Source organism: Ovis canadensis, chromosome 8 (genome assembly GCF_042477335.2).
Source record: "Ovis canadensis isolate MfBH-ARS-UI-01 breed Bighorn chromosome 8, ARS-UI_OviCan_v2, whole genome shotgun sequence".
In the NCBI taxonomy this organism is placed as follows: Eukaryota; Metazoa; Chordata; class Mammalia; order Artiodactyla; family Bovidae; genus Ovis; species Ovis canadensis.
Genome location: NC_091252.1, coordinates 69,798,683 through 69,817,359, shown reverse-complemented (window position 1 = coordinate 69,817,359; position 18,677 = coordinate 69,798,683). Strand labels below are relative to the sequence as shown.

The 18,677-nt window shown below is 37.3% G+C and overlaps 1 protein-coding gene across 15 annotated transcripts in view; it reads right to left on the bottom strand.

Moving 5' to 3' along the window:
- Positions 1-3,727: 3,727 nt before the first annotated feature.
- The window catches only part of EYA4 (EYA transcriptional coactivator and phosphatase 4), a 363,823-nt gene continuing 348,873 nt past the window's right edge, over positions 3,728-18,677 (bottom strand). For 7 of the 15 annotated variants that reach the window (XM_069598448.1, XM_069598456.1, XM_069598461.1 and 4 more), the window contains 5 exons: positions 18,495-18,553; positions 18,227-18,387; positions 15,605-15,719; positions 13,558-13,679; positions 8,780-11,106 (listed from right to left, as the gene is read on the bottom strand). In XM_069598448.1, the coding sequence (XP_069454549.1) occupies positions 10,910-11,106; positions 13,558-13,679; positions 15,605-15,719; positions 18,227-18,387; positions 18,495-18,553 (654 nt within the window). In that variant the 3' untranslated portion in view covers positions 8,780-10,909. Of the gene's footprint in view, positions 7,102-8,779; positions 11,107-11,144; positions 11,246-13,557; positions 13,680-15,604; positions 15,720-18,226; positions 18,388-18,494; positions 18,554-18,677 lie in introns of those variants that run through there. The other 8 variants (XM_069598451.1, XM_069598463.1, XM_069598450.1 and 5 more) reach the window with 2 other exon arrangements.

Below are 18,677 nucleotides of genomic sequence, written 5' to 3'. Positions count from 1 at the left end.
AGCAGCAGCAGCACCCTGCCTGCACTTTTTACCTTACAGCCATATTTCCCAGCTTTCACTCATATTGTCTTAAGGTTTCACAAATGCTAAATGCTTCTTAAATGACTAACTGGTATGATCAGATGAAATTATTTAGATTTTTGGACTGTTTTCATAGTAACTCAGTTATGATGCAGAAAGGTGTTTAATGAACACCCAGGGAGTTGCTACAAATTTAGCTTCACACTGAACAATTCTTCCAAATGAACACCTTCAAACACTAGACTCAGTACCCTCCTTCAATAACAAGTGCCACCAACAGCAATAAAAACAGCTGCTGCTGCTGCTGCTAAGTTGATTCAGTCATGTCCGACTCTGCGACCCCATAGACGGCAGCCCACCAGGCTCCCCATCCCTGGGATTCTCCAAGCAAGAACACTGGAGTGGGTTGCCATTTCCTTCTCCAATGCATGAAAGTGAAAAGTGAAAGTGAAGTCGCTCAGTCGTTTCTGACTCTTAGCGACCCCATGGACTGCAGCCCACCAGGCTCCTCTGTCCATGGGATTTTCCAGGCAAGAGTACTGGAGTGGGGTGCCATTGCCTTCTCTGGTAAAAACAGCTACCAGGAGCTTTTCCTTGTGTTTCTGATCTTCTGTGAACTGCTCTGCCTCTACCAAACTTCCCAAATTGGAAATGGCAGGCTGGATTTACCTGAGAAGCAGCAACAATTACTAAATCTTTATTTTTCTTAGCATGTTTATATCTCAACCTAATTCAGCAATCCATCAATAAATCTCCAGGATCATTTTAGATCCCTTATCTCTAAGGAGTGGCCAGAGAAACTGTTATCAGGAGTAAATCCTGACACATAAACCCTTTGCATATAAAACATTCACTAAATACCTACTGATCTCAGGATAAAATAAAAACTGATCAAAATCTGACCCTCATCATCTGACCCTTGTTTATTTTCCAGTTTCATTTCTTACTGTTTGCTATCTTTAGTCCATGCTCCAGAAATAAGAATTACTTGCAGTCCTCTGACTTCATCATTCTGCTTTTCTCTCTCTTATCTACCCTCTCATATAGATTTTCCACTTTTTCTGGATGCTTCCTATCCCCCTTTCCCTGACCTTCTCCATTTTGCCCACGGAGTTCCAGCTTGAGAATCATTTTGTCCAGGAATCCTCCCTTTGTGGGCTAGTCAGATGAGTCTGCAAGTTATTGGTCACGTACCATGTGCTTACCCATCCTCGTGCCTTTCACACTGTTTCACAGTCTCTTCCACTGAACTGAGGGTCAGAGAGTGATGAGTTCATGGTGAGCCCTACCAGCTGTGGTTCTGTGGAGACTGACTTGGTGGCTCTGCCATCTTCTCCAACACATGCTCTCATTCAATTCAGTGTATTTCCCAGAAGGCTCCATAGAGAACTAGATTGACTGTAGGCACTGGGTACAAAAACCTAAGACTTTATGATGACAAAGTAGAATATACTGCCCTTTAGCTGCAGGGACAGTGTCCGTACAAGCCCCAATCAAAAAGTGTTTCATGTGGAGGGAACATGATTTTCTGGCTTGTATATATCTGGTTTGTCACGGACTTATTAGCATATTCTGTCTTCACATTTTTCAAACTCTGCTAACACAATCCTGGAAGGTTCTCTGGATGAGGGTCAGGCATTTAAAGTCAGAGCTTGGAACCATTCTTGCTCTGTGCAAGCATCTTTCTTGGTCACAGTTCATCTTAAGGATTGACCTTGGCTGAGTCAGATTTGAGAGGGATTTGAGAAGTGACCATTGAATGAGAATATATGGGGTCACTACCTCCAATAATTGATTTAAAAAAAAACACAAAAAACAACCAGCAGATGTTAAACAACAGCTATCTTTTGTTACCTGAGGGAAATCGTACACTTTCCTTTTTGTTTCTAGGATTCAGACTCATAAACTATAGAGTTTGCAAATAGATCTGATTTTTATGTAATATTTTGTGGCTTTAAGTAATTTAAATCAACTAAACCTATTGATGTTTCATTTTTTTAAATAAAAGAGTAAAAGGAAGAAGAAACAATTACTGATTAACTATGGACTTACTTTTTCCTCATGTTTAACTTTTTTTCCAAATATACCTTTGCTTATGGCCATGCTTGTTCTTTATTTTCATGAATTATCAATATTCAGTCAGTAAACAATCCAGCTAAGTTGTAAAAATTCACATTGGTCCCATACATACTTTGTTGTTCAGTCGCTAGGTCGTGTCTGACTCTTTGTAACCCCATGGACTGCAGCACGCCAGGCTTCCCTGTCCTTCACTGTCTCCTGGAGTTTGGTCAGAGTCATGTTCATTGAGTTCATGATGTCATCCAATCATCTCATCCTCTGTCGTCCCCTTCTCCTTCTGTCCTCAGTGTTGCCCAATATCAGGCTCTTAACTGTTTTTTTTTTTTTTTTGAAATCTAGCTCTACCATTTTAAATTTCTTTTAATTTCCAACAATGGTCATATTTTCCTATGGTTTATGCATGCATTCAACAAAGGCTTTTTGAATAACTAATATATGAAAGACACATTCTTAGATACGGGACATATAGCAGTGAACAGGACAAAACAAATCCCTACCTTCATAGAACATACATTCTGATGGGTGAATCATCCAATACAAGTTTAAATAAAATATATGTAAGATATATTTCATGTTGGATAATTGTAAATGTAAGGACTAAGTATTATTTAATAGTAAAGCAGGGGCATGACAAAAGTGTTGGATGAGCAGACGCAATTTTAGACATGAGGACTTACTCAGCAATTTGGAGGTTGATGTTTTTAAAAGTTGTGAATGAAATTGGTCTCAAATTTCCCTTTTGTTTGCATTTGAATAACAGATTTGCAAATAAGTCAATACTTTACACAAGATAATAAAAGAGCTGTTATATCTGTTTCAGGGGAAAAAACACTCCTTTATCACTCTTTGAAGATACTTATAATTCATACGCCATATTCATCTGAAGGGAGCTTGCTTTAAATATTCTAAATGGTATTATTTTAATCACCAGCGAAGTGTGATTACATCATGCACTTTGATGTAACTACCTACACGGGGCTTGGGGCTTCCCAGGTGGCAGCTAGTGGTAAGGAACCCGCCTGCCAATGCAGGTTAGACATAAGAGATGCTGGTTCTATCCCTGAGTCAGGAAGATCCCCTGGAGGAGGGCACGGGAATGCACTCCAGGATTCCCATGCCAGGAGAATCCCATGGCCAGAGGAGCCTAACAGGCTGCAGCCATAGGGTCGCACAGAGTCAGATACGACTGAAGCAAGCATATGGGGCTTTCCAGATGACTCAGTGGTAACGAATCTGCCTGCCAATGCAGGAGATGTGTGTTTGATCCCTGGGTTGGGAAAAGTCCCTGGAGAAGGAAATGGCAGCCCACTCCAGTGTTCTTGCCTGGGAAATCTCATGGACAGAGGAGCCTGCGGGTTACTGTCCATGGGGTCACAAAGAGTCAGACATGATTAGTGACTGAGCACACACGCACAACTATGTGTGTGCAAAAAACTGTGCTCATATCTCTTAGAATACCAGTCTTATTAGTGACGTTTCACTGTGTTGCATCTCAGCTTGCTTTAGCTGCAAACTGAAATTTAGGCACAAACAAGGGAGGGTAAGAACACAGCAAGGAACCTAAATATGAATTTCAGATTATTTAGAGTTGAGCTAAATACACACAACAGAAACTCAACAACATGGATGTGAAGAAAATGAAAACATTTCCAAAGGTATTTATTGAGAAAAAGTAAAGATGTACATATTTTTACAAGCTTTTAATATTAATTTACATTTCTTTAAATTATGTAGGCCCCAATAATCTATATTTTACTAATACATAACAGAAACCCTCTTCTTTGTTAGATTTCCATATGCTATCATAGTTGGGAGTCAAAATGCAACTTTGGCTCAAGACGCTTATTTGTTTTTAAAAGAAATACTAAATGCCATATTCACTGAGAATGTAGGCTTATCATAAACAAATGTGCATTAAAAAAAAAACCCAAAACCTCCATACTGCAGCATGCTGTTGACACTATTTTGAATCAGTTCACCAGAGACTAAAGAAGAAAACATTTTTAGAGTGTTATATCTACTGTTCATGTGCAAACTGCATGATACTAAAATATTCTTTTTGCCTCTGAATTTGATTTACAAATCTTTGCAGGGCATAGTAACTTAATCTCGTCTATGACATTACTACAGTCAGGCCACCTGTTTTACTACTTTTCAGGTGCAACACGAGGTGGTTACCTATCTTGGTGATAGCCCAAGTTTGTACATGTAGGAACCAAAAACCCATGTCTGAGACAGAACATTTTTCAAATTGGTTTATAATAAGGCACAATCTTCTAAATGTCAACAGAATGTGGAAACTGCCATAGGTGGTGTTTTTTGTTTGTTGGTTGGTTGATTTTATGTTTTTCAGGTAAGAAAGGAAGAGGCTCCTGAGTTCCTAAGTGGGGGAGAGAAACATTCTAGTTTGAGCATGCTCAAAATTACAAAACAAACTCTGATGTAGGCTCACTGGCCTGCACCATGGCGGGGTCAGCCGAGTAGTTGTCCAACAACCCAGCATTTAGGTTTTAGGTTGGCAGTCTCTTCTGGACATATCATTATCAGAGAAGAGGTTTGTAAGAAACAGCACTGCTGATGCAGTCAGCGACCCTTCTCTTTGCCCTGTAGAGCAATGTTCCTTTCTGTACCTGCAGGGTTAGCAATGTAAGAAGTCTTGCTTGTTCAATATGAAAAAGAGTGAAAGCTTTTGATATAATGCCAAAATTCTATTAAAGAACCTGGCTATATAGTAAAGATAATTTTGATTTGTTCACAGTAATAAACATTTAAGGTTTTAATGCACAAAATAGAATTATGTATTGATAATCAATGCAGCTCTTAATTTTTTAAACTACCATTTTCAAGCTAAAGGTCAATAGAAATGTAAGATTTATTATGTATTTGCCCTTAATCTGTCTGCAACAGTACTTGGTTGCAGAAGTAGCCATAAGTTACAGAATTTAAAGATTAAGGGGTATATGTGATGAAACCACAATGTTAATTAATATCTGCAGAACATGATTTCAGTCTCTTTTTGCCTGATACAAACAAGACCTTAGCGTACAATAAAAAAATACAGGTTTATAGCTTGAAAAACAAAATCACACTTCCATAGTGAATGTTGTGATCAATGTACAAAGCACCAATCTTTTGGGAGCCATGGAAGCCTCAGATGATGAATTATCAAGGACCAGCTTCTGGTTAGGAGCTCAGGCTAGTAGCTGGATGGCAGGTTCCACATTGTGACACTTTAAACACAGAACTGCCAGTGTAGACACCATTAAAACACTCTGTTGACGTCTTAAATTTCCACAAGGGAAATCAGGTCATACAAAATGACAGGAGAACCTGTATCGCGTTCCTAACATGGGTTACACACCAAGAAGAAGAAGGAAAAAAAAAAAACATGCAAACACGACGATGACAGGCTCTCCTTGCAATGAATGAAATCCATTGTGCAGTAATGGTACAGGCAGAAACTAAGATATACAGGTCTGTAATGGACAGAAACTGGATGGATGTGTTAAGACAGAGAACCAGATACCGTTCCACTGTTTAATTTTAGTTATGCTGCCAAGATTCGGCTCATTTGTAAATTTATTTTATGATGATAGGCTAGGAAAAATTTTTATTGATTCTCTTCTCTCCTTAGAAACTGTCTGGGGAATTTGCCTTCCACTACTGGTGATATTTCATTTATGCAATGGCATTGGGAATAAATGCACTTAGCTTTATTTTAAGCCCTGTTCATTCACCCAATGTGAATTTTAAGCCATGTTCATGCATAGTCTAAGAAAGTTTGGGTGATATTTGCCTATGATTTTCATCTGAATATCTTCTTCTACACAACTTATACGTATCAAAAAGTCAAACTCCAAATTGTACAGGTCATCATGAATATGGCTTTTAGTTTTCTTCAGTAAAACTGTAGAAAGGGTACTCGAGGCTTCAACATACATTTCACTTTCTAAGTAAAGGTCCCACAGTCTTTCCCAAACCTTCTGCTTCTGGTTGAATGCATAAATAGTTGCCTCATACAATTATTGGAATTATTAAGAGCCCAAATAAAACACAAGCTTTCCTTTATTATTATTATGATTTTCTTATTGCAACAAATGCTCAGTTTCTTGCTGAGGCATTATTCAGCTCTGATAGCTTGAATTTTAAATTTGGTCATCTGAAAAAACGATCACAAAGGTTTTTGTTTTTCATTATCTACAGAGATTTTAACCAAAGTTACATTGTAACACACAAACGCTGTCTTGTCTTTAAGGCACAACACATCAGTATGAACATTCTGTTTGCCAAACTTAAAAAACCAGACATGATTAGATTCCCCTTCCCCCTCCCAAAACCCTCCCCAACAAATGAAGGAAAAATTGCATCCACTTTCAAAGTCAGCTGCTAATAAAGTCACAGTAAATTATTTTCATCAATAATTTACACAAATTACAGGTCTAAATAGGATTGTCCTTACACAGTCTGAGTGCATTCCAATTCAGATTTTCTGGGCTAGGTAGGTTAAAGTCAGATTCAAACCTCAGGGCTAAGAAGATCTCCCATTTTGAGGAATGTTGTTGAACCTTGTCAGACGGAGCCTGTGTTGGTGCTTTGCCAGGGTGAGTTCTTTGCTAAAGTTAATTCCAGTTAGGACTCCTTCGGTGGGTACCAGCAACCTCCACAGAATTTTTGTTTTTAAACCATTAAAGTGTTGTAAATATAAGACCATAGAGCTTCCTTTCTGTAGCACTAAAGTTTAATTCCATTCAGCAATCTGAATTCTTCATTCTGGAATTCTCATTCCAAATATGATTTCATCCTTTAAGACAATTTATATGTGTAAAGCCAGAGGCATTGAATCACACATAAAAATTCAGTGTACTTGAAATTAAAAAAAAAAGAAAACAAAACAAAAACGGATCTCCAGCTAGAGAACAGTTACAAATACTCTAATTCCAGTGCTTGATGTAGAGCCAAGAGGTCTGAGTGACTTGATATCCTCCAAAAGGGCATATTGTGCTGTGTGGTTAAAAGAAGGCGGGATGGGAGAGAGAAGGGGGAGGGATGGAGAGAGATCATAACTGTTATCTCAGTGAAGCAGCGGTCCACACAAGGATGGGCAGTTCACCCAAGTTCAAGGGAGGGAGTTGAAAGGAGGAATGATCATATTTGAAGGCTTGGTAGCATCGATGTGGTACTGTCAAAATACTAGAGAAATAGATCTGAACTGAATTTTAATGACAATAAAAGAAAGTAATGAGGCTTCTTAATCAAATGAATATTCATTTTGGAAAGTACCATTACTAATATCAGCATCCAGAAATGCAAGCTGAACTTCTGTGTGGCTGGAGAACAAATTTTACCTACGTCACTCCTTAAGGTCTATCTCTCAGTTAGAAATAAAGTGAAAAAATGATAAGGTTCCTAAATCCAAGGCTTATTGTCTCTTTGAGAGGAAGAGGGTGAATTCCTTCCTACATAAGAAATAACTTGAAACTGGACTGTGTAAGATACGAAAAAATTGTGGGCATGATCAAGTTTCTTACTTGTCTGGAACAAATAATAACTTAAGTCAGCAGAGTTGGCCTGATTCATTTCCTTGGTATAGGACGGAGGGAAAGCACACGTTCAAGGTGGGAGATATCACTCCCCGAAGGGGACAAAGATGAGTTCTTGTGGGGAAAACATTCTTAAATATTACAATGGTTTGTGGCTCTCCAAAGGTATACCAGTATACAGTATGAAAAGTGAAAGTGAAGTCACTCAGCCGTGTCTGACTGTTTGTGACCCCATGGACTGTAGCCCACCAGGCTCCTCAGTCCATGAAATTTTCCAGGCAAGAGTACTGGAGTGGGCTCTGCCATTTCCTTCTCCAGGGGATCTTCCCAACCCAGGGATCAAACCCAGGTCTCCTGCACTGCAGGCAGATGCTTTACTGTCTGAGCCACCAGGGAAACCCAGTATACGATATATGTGTGGTATTAAAATTACATAAAGGATTGCAATTAAGAAAAAAATATCTAAAAGTACTTCATCATGGATGATTTAATGAAAAAAAGGAATACTGCACTACAGCAACGAACAAAGCCAAAACTTAATTTATAACTTCAGGCTGATGACATCTTATAGAATATATATTCATGTGTATAACAGAAATATATGTAGTATACATATAACATGGTAAAGACACTTTATTATAAAAAGTAGTAATTAAAACAATAATCACTATTGTTATATAGTTTTTACTGTCCAATATGGTAGCCATTAGTCCAATGTGGCTATTGAGTGAATATTTGAAAGGTGGCAAGTCCAGTTCAAAATACATACTGAACTTCAAAGCCTTAGAACTTTTAAAAAATGTAAATATCACATGAATAGCTTTTATACTTATTAGGTATTTAGACAATAATATTTTGAGTATATGGGTATATTAAAGTATATTACCAGAATTAATTCTAGTGGGCTTCCCAGGGGGTGCTAGTGGTAAAGAACCCACCTGCCAATGCAGGAGACATAAGAGACATGGGTTCGATTCCTGCATTGGGAAGATCCACTGGAGGAGGGCACGAGAACCCACCCCAGTATTCTCACCTGGAGAAGCCCATGGACAGAGGAGCCTGGTGGGGTATGATCCATAGGGTCACACAGAGTCAGACACGACTGAAGCGATTTAGCAGCAGCAGCAGAATTAATTCTGTTTTTTTTTAACTTTTTTTTTTAATGCAGCTCCCACAAAATTTAAAATGACAAATATGGGTCATACCACATGTTTCTATAGGGGAGTTCAGTTGTAAACTTTGAAATTCTTCTTACATTTACAAAAAAAACAACAACAACCCTATACTTTTGGGTCAAATTAAAGCATGAAATTCACCTAGAAGTAATTTTTTAAAAAAATTCAGCTCAGATCTATTTGTAGTAACAAAATAGTACTTTATATTTTTGCACATGCGATTACAGCTACATCCCAAGAAAAGCATGCATTCTGGATACTAGAGAAACCAGCCACCTGTATTTCAAAACAGAATTATAAGCCTTCACCATCACCAAAACTGTACCGACATACACAACCATTTGGAAATAGCATTCTAAAGGTTCTCATCCATTGGAGTCATGCCGTTTTCCCCTGAAGTTGTAGGTTTAAAGCTGAAGGTGCAACAACTGGTATACCAAATCTAGTTTTCATGCTATGTGTAAGTGGGGTAGACTTTATAAGTTTTAATTTTCAAAGGCTATAAACTATTTTGGAAAAGTGAATTTTATCAGCCCTGACCTAGATATGCGTGAATTTCACATAGGTTAAAAGATATGTAAAATGCTTGCCATGGTGGCTGCATTGGCTGTTCTTTGTTAGGTGTAATTACGGCGTTAATATGAAAAATTAAAACAACAGGGACTCAGGGCACTGACAAACTCCAGAGGATATTTCAACTGTGTGTGACCCAAAGGATTTCAAGCGGTTGTTGGCTGGGAAATTCTATTTCTTGAGGCTGCATCCCTGACCTCATAGAGAATGTCCGTGGGGCCAGTGTGCTGTCTTGGGTCATTGACACCGCTAATTAGGACCGAGGAGGGGAGGGACTCTGTGGGAGGCTGAGACTAAAGCAACTCTCTTAATGTTATGGGAAATCATGGAGTATTTCAAGTATGGTTTCCAGAGTGTCACCAAACCTTCTAAAGTGGAAGTTCTTTCTTTTTTCTCCATTTTGCTTGATTTGAATTGATTACAATCATAAATCATTTCTTTTAACTTTCTAATATCACTATAAACTTTTCTAGGACACTGTTTATATTAGGTTTTCGGGGGAGGGGCGGAGGTGATGGTGGCATGGGGAGAGAAATCAGATAAACACTCAAGCACATGCAAGTGTTTAGTTAAGGTTTTTTAAGATGATGCTATGAAATCTCTTCAGGAGAATAAGGATAATATTTTTTCCTATGGAAAACAATATACGCTGATATGTCATTGTTTAACAATATTAATTCATCATTTTGCTCTGTTTTATAAATTACATCACTTTAATCCTTTCTAGATGACATTTCGCTATCAATCAGTGAAGAAAGCAGTAGATCTCAATGTTGTGTTAACTTACAGTCTGGTATCTGGGGCCAAGCCAATGATATCATTCCCCTCTTGATGCTGGACCAACCATTTAAGGTTTTTTAACTTCCTTGATTTCTCTAGAAATGTGGGCCAGATGAAAAGGCTGATTTAAATACCTAGGGTCTATGAGATCTTCTGAATATATTCAAAGCCAGCTGCTTGGCTTCACAAAAGTACCAAGGATTTACCAGAAAGGTAACACTCTTCTAGAAGATGTATATGAAAGGTACATTGCCTTTAAGTCTCTACAGTAAGTTGGCACCAAAGGATTTGAATATTATATCCCATTCCAACAGCATTTATTAAATTCTCTGGCAACAGTTTTTTCTTCAGCTATTAAAGCTATCATCAGCATTTATCATCATGGGGCACAATTGATACTCGGCACTCACAGCACATATGGCACAGAGGCTGGATGGGAAAAGGGTAAGAACTGAGCCACTCACATGGTTTTCTATGGAGCTCATTAAGTATCTTTAAACTTGTTGAATTTCATATGTTCAAAATGGTTATTTTTGCCCCATCTTTCTTATATCTGTGTGTATTACACACACACACACACACACACACACACACACACAGATAAATATAACTAAATGTTCCTATATTTCCTGTGAAGTTTCAGGCAAAAAAAAAAAAAAAAATGCTAGACTCCAAATGGTTTATTTGAATGTAAGTATTGACCTTCTCATGCTCTTACTATTTTGCATCTATAAATTTAAATCATTTGTCAAGCTGCCATTGGGCCAAACTACAGGAATGCAAACAAAAAAGCTTGCATTTAGAAGTATCACACCAACATTGTTTGAAACAGGTTACCTTTTTTGCTGCCTGTTCTTCTTCTACACCATCCCCAATTACAACATATACTACTTTTCTGCCAAACCTTTGCATTATTCGTTCAAAGCAACTTTCTTTTCCTGGAAGATAAACAAGATAAAGTTCAGAGTGAAGTTACCTGGTTAGCGGCATGCTCCTCATCTCGGCCATCTCCAATCACAACATAAGTTATGTTAGTGCCAAATCTGGACACTATACGCTCAAAACAGCTTTCCTTGCCTGAAAAACAATGCACTGCTTATTCTTCCAGCCACTGGAATCATTAACTTAAAGATTCATAACGTGTTAAGTTACTTTCTCTTGAACATATATCACTTAAACTAGCTTGCAAACTCTGGGTTATGAAATCAACAAATATGGTTGAATATTCTAAATTTTTACTTGAGACTGATTATTAAACAAATGTATTCCACACTCCAAAAAATGTCAGAAAGGTTAGGCATCTGACCCAAAGAAACATGTTCATATCTTTCATTCTACCTAAAGAATACAGGAACAACGTTACAAGCAACTATTCCTGTTTACATTTATTTGTATAACTATGCATCGATTTTATCTAGTTTGTCTTCAGTAGTACAGACAAATCAGCTAAAAATATTACTGTGAAATACTGAAGGTTCACCTAGAATGAAAGAGGAAATACTAAGATATGGGTTTACTGTGATAAAACAACTCCTTTCCTCAAGTGGCTGGAAACTAGTTTGCTCAGATTAATTGTACTAAGGGTGCTGTCTGGGCCCCAGTACTGGTGACACTAGCATCCTCTGACTGCACCATGGGAACAACATCATGATTTCTACAGGTTCTTTGTTTTTAAAACACTAGCATTATGCTCTGAATTTCTTTCTCAGTATGTTCACGCAGTCATGGCTACCTCTGCATTTTTTTTTCTTACTCTGATAGTTCAGAACTCCAAAAAATACTGACTTAAAGGGAAAAATAATTTTTTTTTCAGATTAGATATAAGGAACAACTTAGTTTTATTTAATAAGAAAGACTATTGACCTTACTAGAGGAGATGTTTACATCTGTGTAAAACTAATTTATCAAAAAGCAAAATCAGGTTCCATGTAGTACTCTTGCTAGCATAAATATACACATTTATATATAAATGAATGGTGTATGATGTCAATACCTTTAGACTATGAAATTTTTGCAACTTGTTTTATGTCCTTCTCTCTTGAATTATGTTCCAGTGTCTCTGAGTTTATAGTCTATGGGAACTTGAATAGAATTTGTATCCTACTATTGTATGAAAAATTGTATAAATCTTAATTATGTTGAATTGGCTCATGCATGGTACTTTTCAGGTCTACTATATCCTTTTACTTGTCTGTATATTCATGCTATCAATTTTTGAGAGTTTTATATTAAAATTCCAATTAAGACATCTTAATTCAACTACTTTAAGAAGTTATAACATATAGAACTATTAATATATGTAACTTTGTTTTGTATTTTCCAAGTCTCCTGTAAATGTTTTCATAATTTAAAAAATAAAAAAGAGAAAAAATGATTGGATTAAAATAAATGTTAAAAAGCAAACAAACAACAAAAAAATTAATGGGATTGGTATTAGAGCTCTGAACTGCAATCCTCAGGACAACCAGGAATTTATGAAAGCTTGGCCCTCTTTAACTATACTCCCCAAACAGCTGCAGCTGGGGGCTCTTTCTGCCTGTGCCAATATCAGAACTGTGCAAGGCCCAGGGAGGTTATTTTTGGTCAGGGATTTTAGGATTCTGAACTCTTGTCAAGCTGCCAAAGCCCAAGTTTGTTGACCTTCAAGGCACATTATACAACTCATCTATTTCCCCAGGCATTTCCTTGACAGACAACAGAAAACAGGAGTTGTTTTCTTTTAACTCTTTCAAGATGGCAGAAGTTGATGAGGTTTTGTTTCTGAAAGTTTATTAGAAGTCTCAGCGCCTGTGAAAGGCACTTAAAGTCAAAGATGGCTCCATAGATAGCTGTGATCTAAATAACAAGGTGGTAGTTCTTTGATTGCTACCAAACTTTTTGGGAAATGTGTATTTTCAGCCATTCACATGCTACAAATGTTCCAAATGTGTTTTCTGATTCATGAAACTTTTTCTCTCTTGAATTAAGGATACTAGTTTAGTTCATCTGATACTCCTATATGATGCTAAAATGGTATTTTTATATTAGACCTAGATTACTGCATATGCAAGATATAATACCACATACGTTTATTAAAATATTAAACTCTATGGCTAAAGATACTATATGTTATTTAAATAGTGTGTGCCATAATGAATACAAATAAATAATATAAATGTATATATAAAGAGTCAGATACAGAGTTCAAAATTTCTTAGGCAACAGCTTTCATAAAATTTACACATGCTTAAACAGTTGCAGAGAACTTTGTTACTTGAGCTCTGCCAAATTTGTTTGATATTCTAATAGCCAAATGGATGAGAGAGGGAATCATGGGAAGACACACATTAAGAAAATCCCCCAAACACAGATCTGAACATACTTCACACAGTTAGAAATAATCCTCTTACCTATTTTAGTTGCACTGTAAATATTCTCAATGGGAAAAGCACCTCCTAAACTATAGAGTAGAACCTTCGCGAGCGCTGGGATCAGCTGGGTTGTTGTTACCAAGACATTTACGCAGTTACTCCTAAGATGGGGAGGAAATTGGTATATTTGTTTTCTAAAGTAACGTGTACTAGAGCAGATTTTAAATTATCACTGTAATCTTTCAATTCGATAATAAACACCCCCTGATAGGCCAACCTTTCAATGTTCAACGGTTGTTCATGGTGCCTATCACTTAGTAGGTACAATGCCAGATGCTGGGAATAGATCCCAAAATGCAGTGAAGGAAAATATGCACGCATTTGCTCTGATACATAATTCAGCAATGACGCATAAACGTCTGCTTTCCTGATGTATTTTGTGAAATTTACCAATAAGGTGAGGATGTGGATAATGTCACAAATTTCATGACAAATTTCAAAACCATCATTGTATAATGACTTCTTTTCCCCCTTCCTTTCCTTGTTATTCATGTATTTGTTTACTTACATACATTTATGTTTCATATGCATACATTTATTTATCTCATATACCCATGTGTTTAAAAATGATTTATATATAATATACTTTGGGTAACACAGAGATAATCTAAACAATAGCATAATAACATTTGTTTCTGATTATCTAGGAGACTTCTTTAAAAATAATGAAAGCACCTTCTACTGTATTTTACACTCGATTTCAGACTGCAGTCCTCACATCCCAGCCTCCTTGACCTTTGGTCTTTAGGTCACCGTCACAGAGATCACAAGGCAGCAAATTCCATCTTAAAACAGCTTTAATTGTAGACAATTCTTCCTCCATGGAGCCAGAAGCTCCCTTCCTAGGATTCCTACTCATTGGGACCAACTCTCTCCTTCATAGATGGAGAGAGAAATGTAACTTGTTTCCAGCTCAACATCTCAAGCAGTCGACATCGGTAACCTTGTCCCACTCATGACTCTTCCTCAGACTAAACTCCTTGGTTTCTTCCTCTGATTGTTCCTTTTATGTAGTTTCCATGGCCTAAACACTTCTGGCCACTTTGTTGGACACAAGGTGCTTCAAACATGTCACAGTCCCTGTTGGAATGAGGTGCCCAGAACTGAGCAATGTTCTCTGTTCTGCTTGCTTAGCCTGACCCGGGAACTCTACTGCCCCTCCCTTACCACTGAGCCTCTCTGCTTCCAGTGCAGCGGCTCATCATAACATGCGGTTCAAAGTCTCGAATAGGGTTGGGGGCACATCTGTCTACTTCTGTGTTCTGAATGCTAGACTCTCCTTTTACTTTGTCAAGGTTTCTCTGAATCTTGATTCTACCAGTCCAAATATTAGCTCTTCTCTGAATTTTGTTTTGCTAAGCATACTTGCTAAGCATAATTCTATTTATTCCTCCACACATTTGCTAAGCATAATTTTATTTATTCTTCCAACTCAGAAATAAAACTGAGGAATAGGATAGAACAAAGATTCTTCCCCACCCTATTTAGCTATCATGTTCCAGATTTATATTATTTTATTCATTAGTATTTATGGCACATGGTATGCAACTCATTATGTCTGTTCAATTCTATTATCTGTACTAACAAAAGTCAGCATTTCGTTGTTCTGTTCAAACAACACAAAGGTTTCAAGTTATTTAGGAGCTTTCTGTTGCTTTTTGGATGTGTTGAATTATGTACATTATCTATCTATAATGGCCTAAAAGACTTAAAAACATGCACAGATGATAAAAACAATGTATATTTTTGCCACCAACAGAGTGCTTTTTTAAAAAAAATTGGAAGTCAAATGACATTCCCATGGGATTTATCAAGGGTTATGAGGCAAAATGGATAAAAAGCAGCAGCCTCCATTCTCTATACCCCTTCCCACCACACACACACACACACACACGCACACACAGAAGTGTTAGGTCCCTTCAACCTCTAAAACAAGGCTGGGACTTAAAATATTTTGATACATGCTAGACTACTAGAAGGACATCTTCAATACAATTAATACAGAAACTGCAACAATGAGGCTTACCTCGTACTAATAATTGATAAAGATTTAAGTGCATTTGTTAGCCAGGAGTCTGTCAGACCTTCGATCTCAGCCCTCAGCTGCAGCCATGCATCTCTCTTGGCCGGGCCAAGAAGTCCTGCAACACGGAAAAGCAGGGCAGAGTTAAGAGATCAACGTTTTTCAGGGATGCCTTGCTTAGTCTCCCTTCTGTCTACTATGGATAATTTTTATTCCCATCTATATCAAAAATAGAGACATATCAACCCTGATCTTTCATGTCAGAATTGATTATCCATTCATTCATTCCACAAACATTTACTGAACAACTTCTACATGTAACAGTCTGGGTTAAAAACTAGGGATATAACAGTGAAGGGTGGGTCATAGTCTCTGCCTTCACTGATCCTAGAATCTGGCACGGTTGACGTCAGTCACCGGAGGGCCTCTGAACAACTCCCCTGCTCGGGTCCCACTCCAGTAGACTGACAGAATAGGTCTAGCAGGGGAAGTAAGGATTTACCAGCCTAGGGATATGAATCCCAAATATTGTGACTGTCAGAAAATGTTTACCTTCTTAAAAATTACAGCTATTACCACTTTGAAATAATAATGACATTACCACATGTAGCTTTAGAATTTTTTAGAATTTGTTTCTAATATTAATGCTGAAGCTATTAGAAATACTTTGCTTTGTAAAAAGAAGTTGAGAATTTGAAAATCCTAAAGCCTGTGACAGCTACAGATGATGGCTGAACATTACAATGGCATTAGGACAAGAAAAGAAGCGGTTAAACTAATTTTATAGAGAAAGCTTATGCTTTCATGATGAAACAAGAACATATAAATTGACTAAAAAATAAAGTTTCTTATTTAAATCCTATTTCAGAATACTGAGTGCATATATATATATAGGTGGATATTTAGGTAGATATTTTTAAAATCAAAATTTCTAGTTTCTATCAAATCTCATTTGTCTTTATTTCAATAAAGAGATGCTAACATATCACAAAATGGACTCATATCTCATTGTTTAAACTTTTTCAGCTATAAGGTTATTTACTAGCAAGCTTGTTAATTTTTATATAATTGTAATAATAATAAAGATTGAGGGCAGGAGAAGGGGACGGCAGAGGATGAGATGGTTGGATGGCATCACCAACTCAATGGATTTGGGTATACTCAATGAGTTTGCGTAAACTCCGGGAGTTGGTGATGAACAGGGAGGCCTCATGTGCTGCAGTTCATGGGGTCACAAAGAGTCGGACACATCTGAGCGACTGACTTGAATAATACTCTTTAAGAGGGAAATAATAACATGCTTTAATGAGAAAAGTTAATTCAGATTTCCCAAAGGGATATTTATTTTAAAGTTGAACTTATTACCCTCAGTTGCTTTTAAACAGAGTATCTATTTATTTGGTTTTGCAAAAAATGTCTTACATAGAATGTTAGAGTGAATTAGGAAACATGATTCTGAGTTGTCTGCCTAAACCGCTGGGCAAGTCAACAGACTGCAAGAGCCTGGTTCTCACTTGGAAATGAAGAACATCCATACCTAAGCTTCATTTTGGTTTTAACATTATTATTATCCATGGTTTTACATGTTTTCATTCTCCTGTAGTTACAGAGTATCTACTGAACGTCTTATGTGCTTCAAGCTAGCTAGGCACTGGATACAAGGCCAACAGACACAGAGTCCACCCTCATGATGTGTATGGTGTAATATACACCATACATGAAAATTTTATTTATTATATTGTATTCTATGACATATATGTGAACATACACATGTAGAGCATTCACAAATATATTTAACTGTCTTCTTCAATTTTAGATTCTGGTTTATACTCCTCCATCATCTCTCTTTTTGTTTAAAAAGTGAAACAAACAAAAAGCGCTAGGAGAAGAACCTTAAATGACCTCATAACTAATCCCTAGGATTTGCCCACCCTAGGATTTTGGTGACCTAAAACTGATCCTAATAATAGAGATCATTAAGGCTTATTATACCAAGAAGCACATCTAGGATCTTAGTTTTGATATCACAAGTTTTGATATTACCTGTAATTTATGAATGAGTATAAAATGGTTTAGTTACTACCCACAGAACATTTGAACTCTTAAAAACCATGATATACATGGCAAAGATAAATTGACAGATAATATGCAATTTTTGAAAGGATAAAGTTAGTCGATGTCTCTGGAACAACATCAAGCGCTGCTTGTGCTTATTTCTGATAGGATTCCAGAAAGGTAATGCCTGCTAACAACTCTGCTTCAATGACTGGGGCTCTTGTCTTTAGATAGGTCTTCTTTCCATGGCTTCCATCAGGTCCTCTGTCTGGTTTTCACTGGGAGTGTCCTAGCTGAAGAAGGGTCAAACAAATGTCCTGCTATATATCTTGACCAAACACCTGGGCACAAAGAATTCCCCAGTCATCTGACAGTGCTGTACACTTCACTGTGCAGTCAGATTTTTTCCCACCAACTCCAAGAAACTAAAAATTCTGGCTTACTCTCATCCATCATGAGTCCTTGGTAATTTATTTTACAGAAGGATCATCCTTAATACGAAACTTGAAACTGTAGGTCAAATTGTACATCTCTCTGCAGTACCTTTATTAAATGTTAAGCCACACATACCTCCCACGTTGTTCTTGTAGGTGTTGTATAATTCTTTCACTCTTCTGTAACGAAAAGCCAACTTCCTCATCCAGTCAACCCCTCCTCTTACACCTGTTGGCAAACAAAGGTTTGCACTACTTGCAGCTGCATGGAAGCCATCAGTTGCAAAACTGTAGGTACTGCAACACCCAAAATACATTAAAAAGAAATAAAAGAAATAATTACATGTGCAAAACTTCACAGCTGAATTTCTGTAGGAAAGAGCATACTGAAAGGCATGGCTTACCTTAAGTCCTGCCCATTGTCATCAGAGGAAACATCATCTATGTGAACTTGATCACACTCCTGTTAAAAACATTGGAAGAGTTGTTTTTCAAAGGATGCTAGTCACCATGTTTGAAGCTGTTTCCATCTTTCCACTTGATCAGGCTATGGCCAGAAGAGGGCAGCATTTGCCCACCCTTCCCGC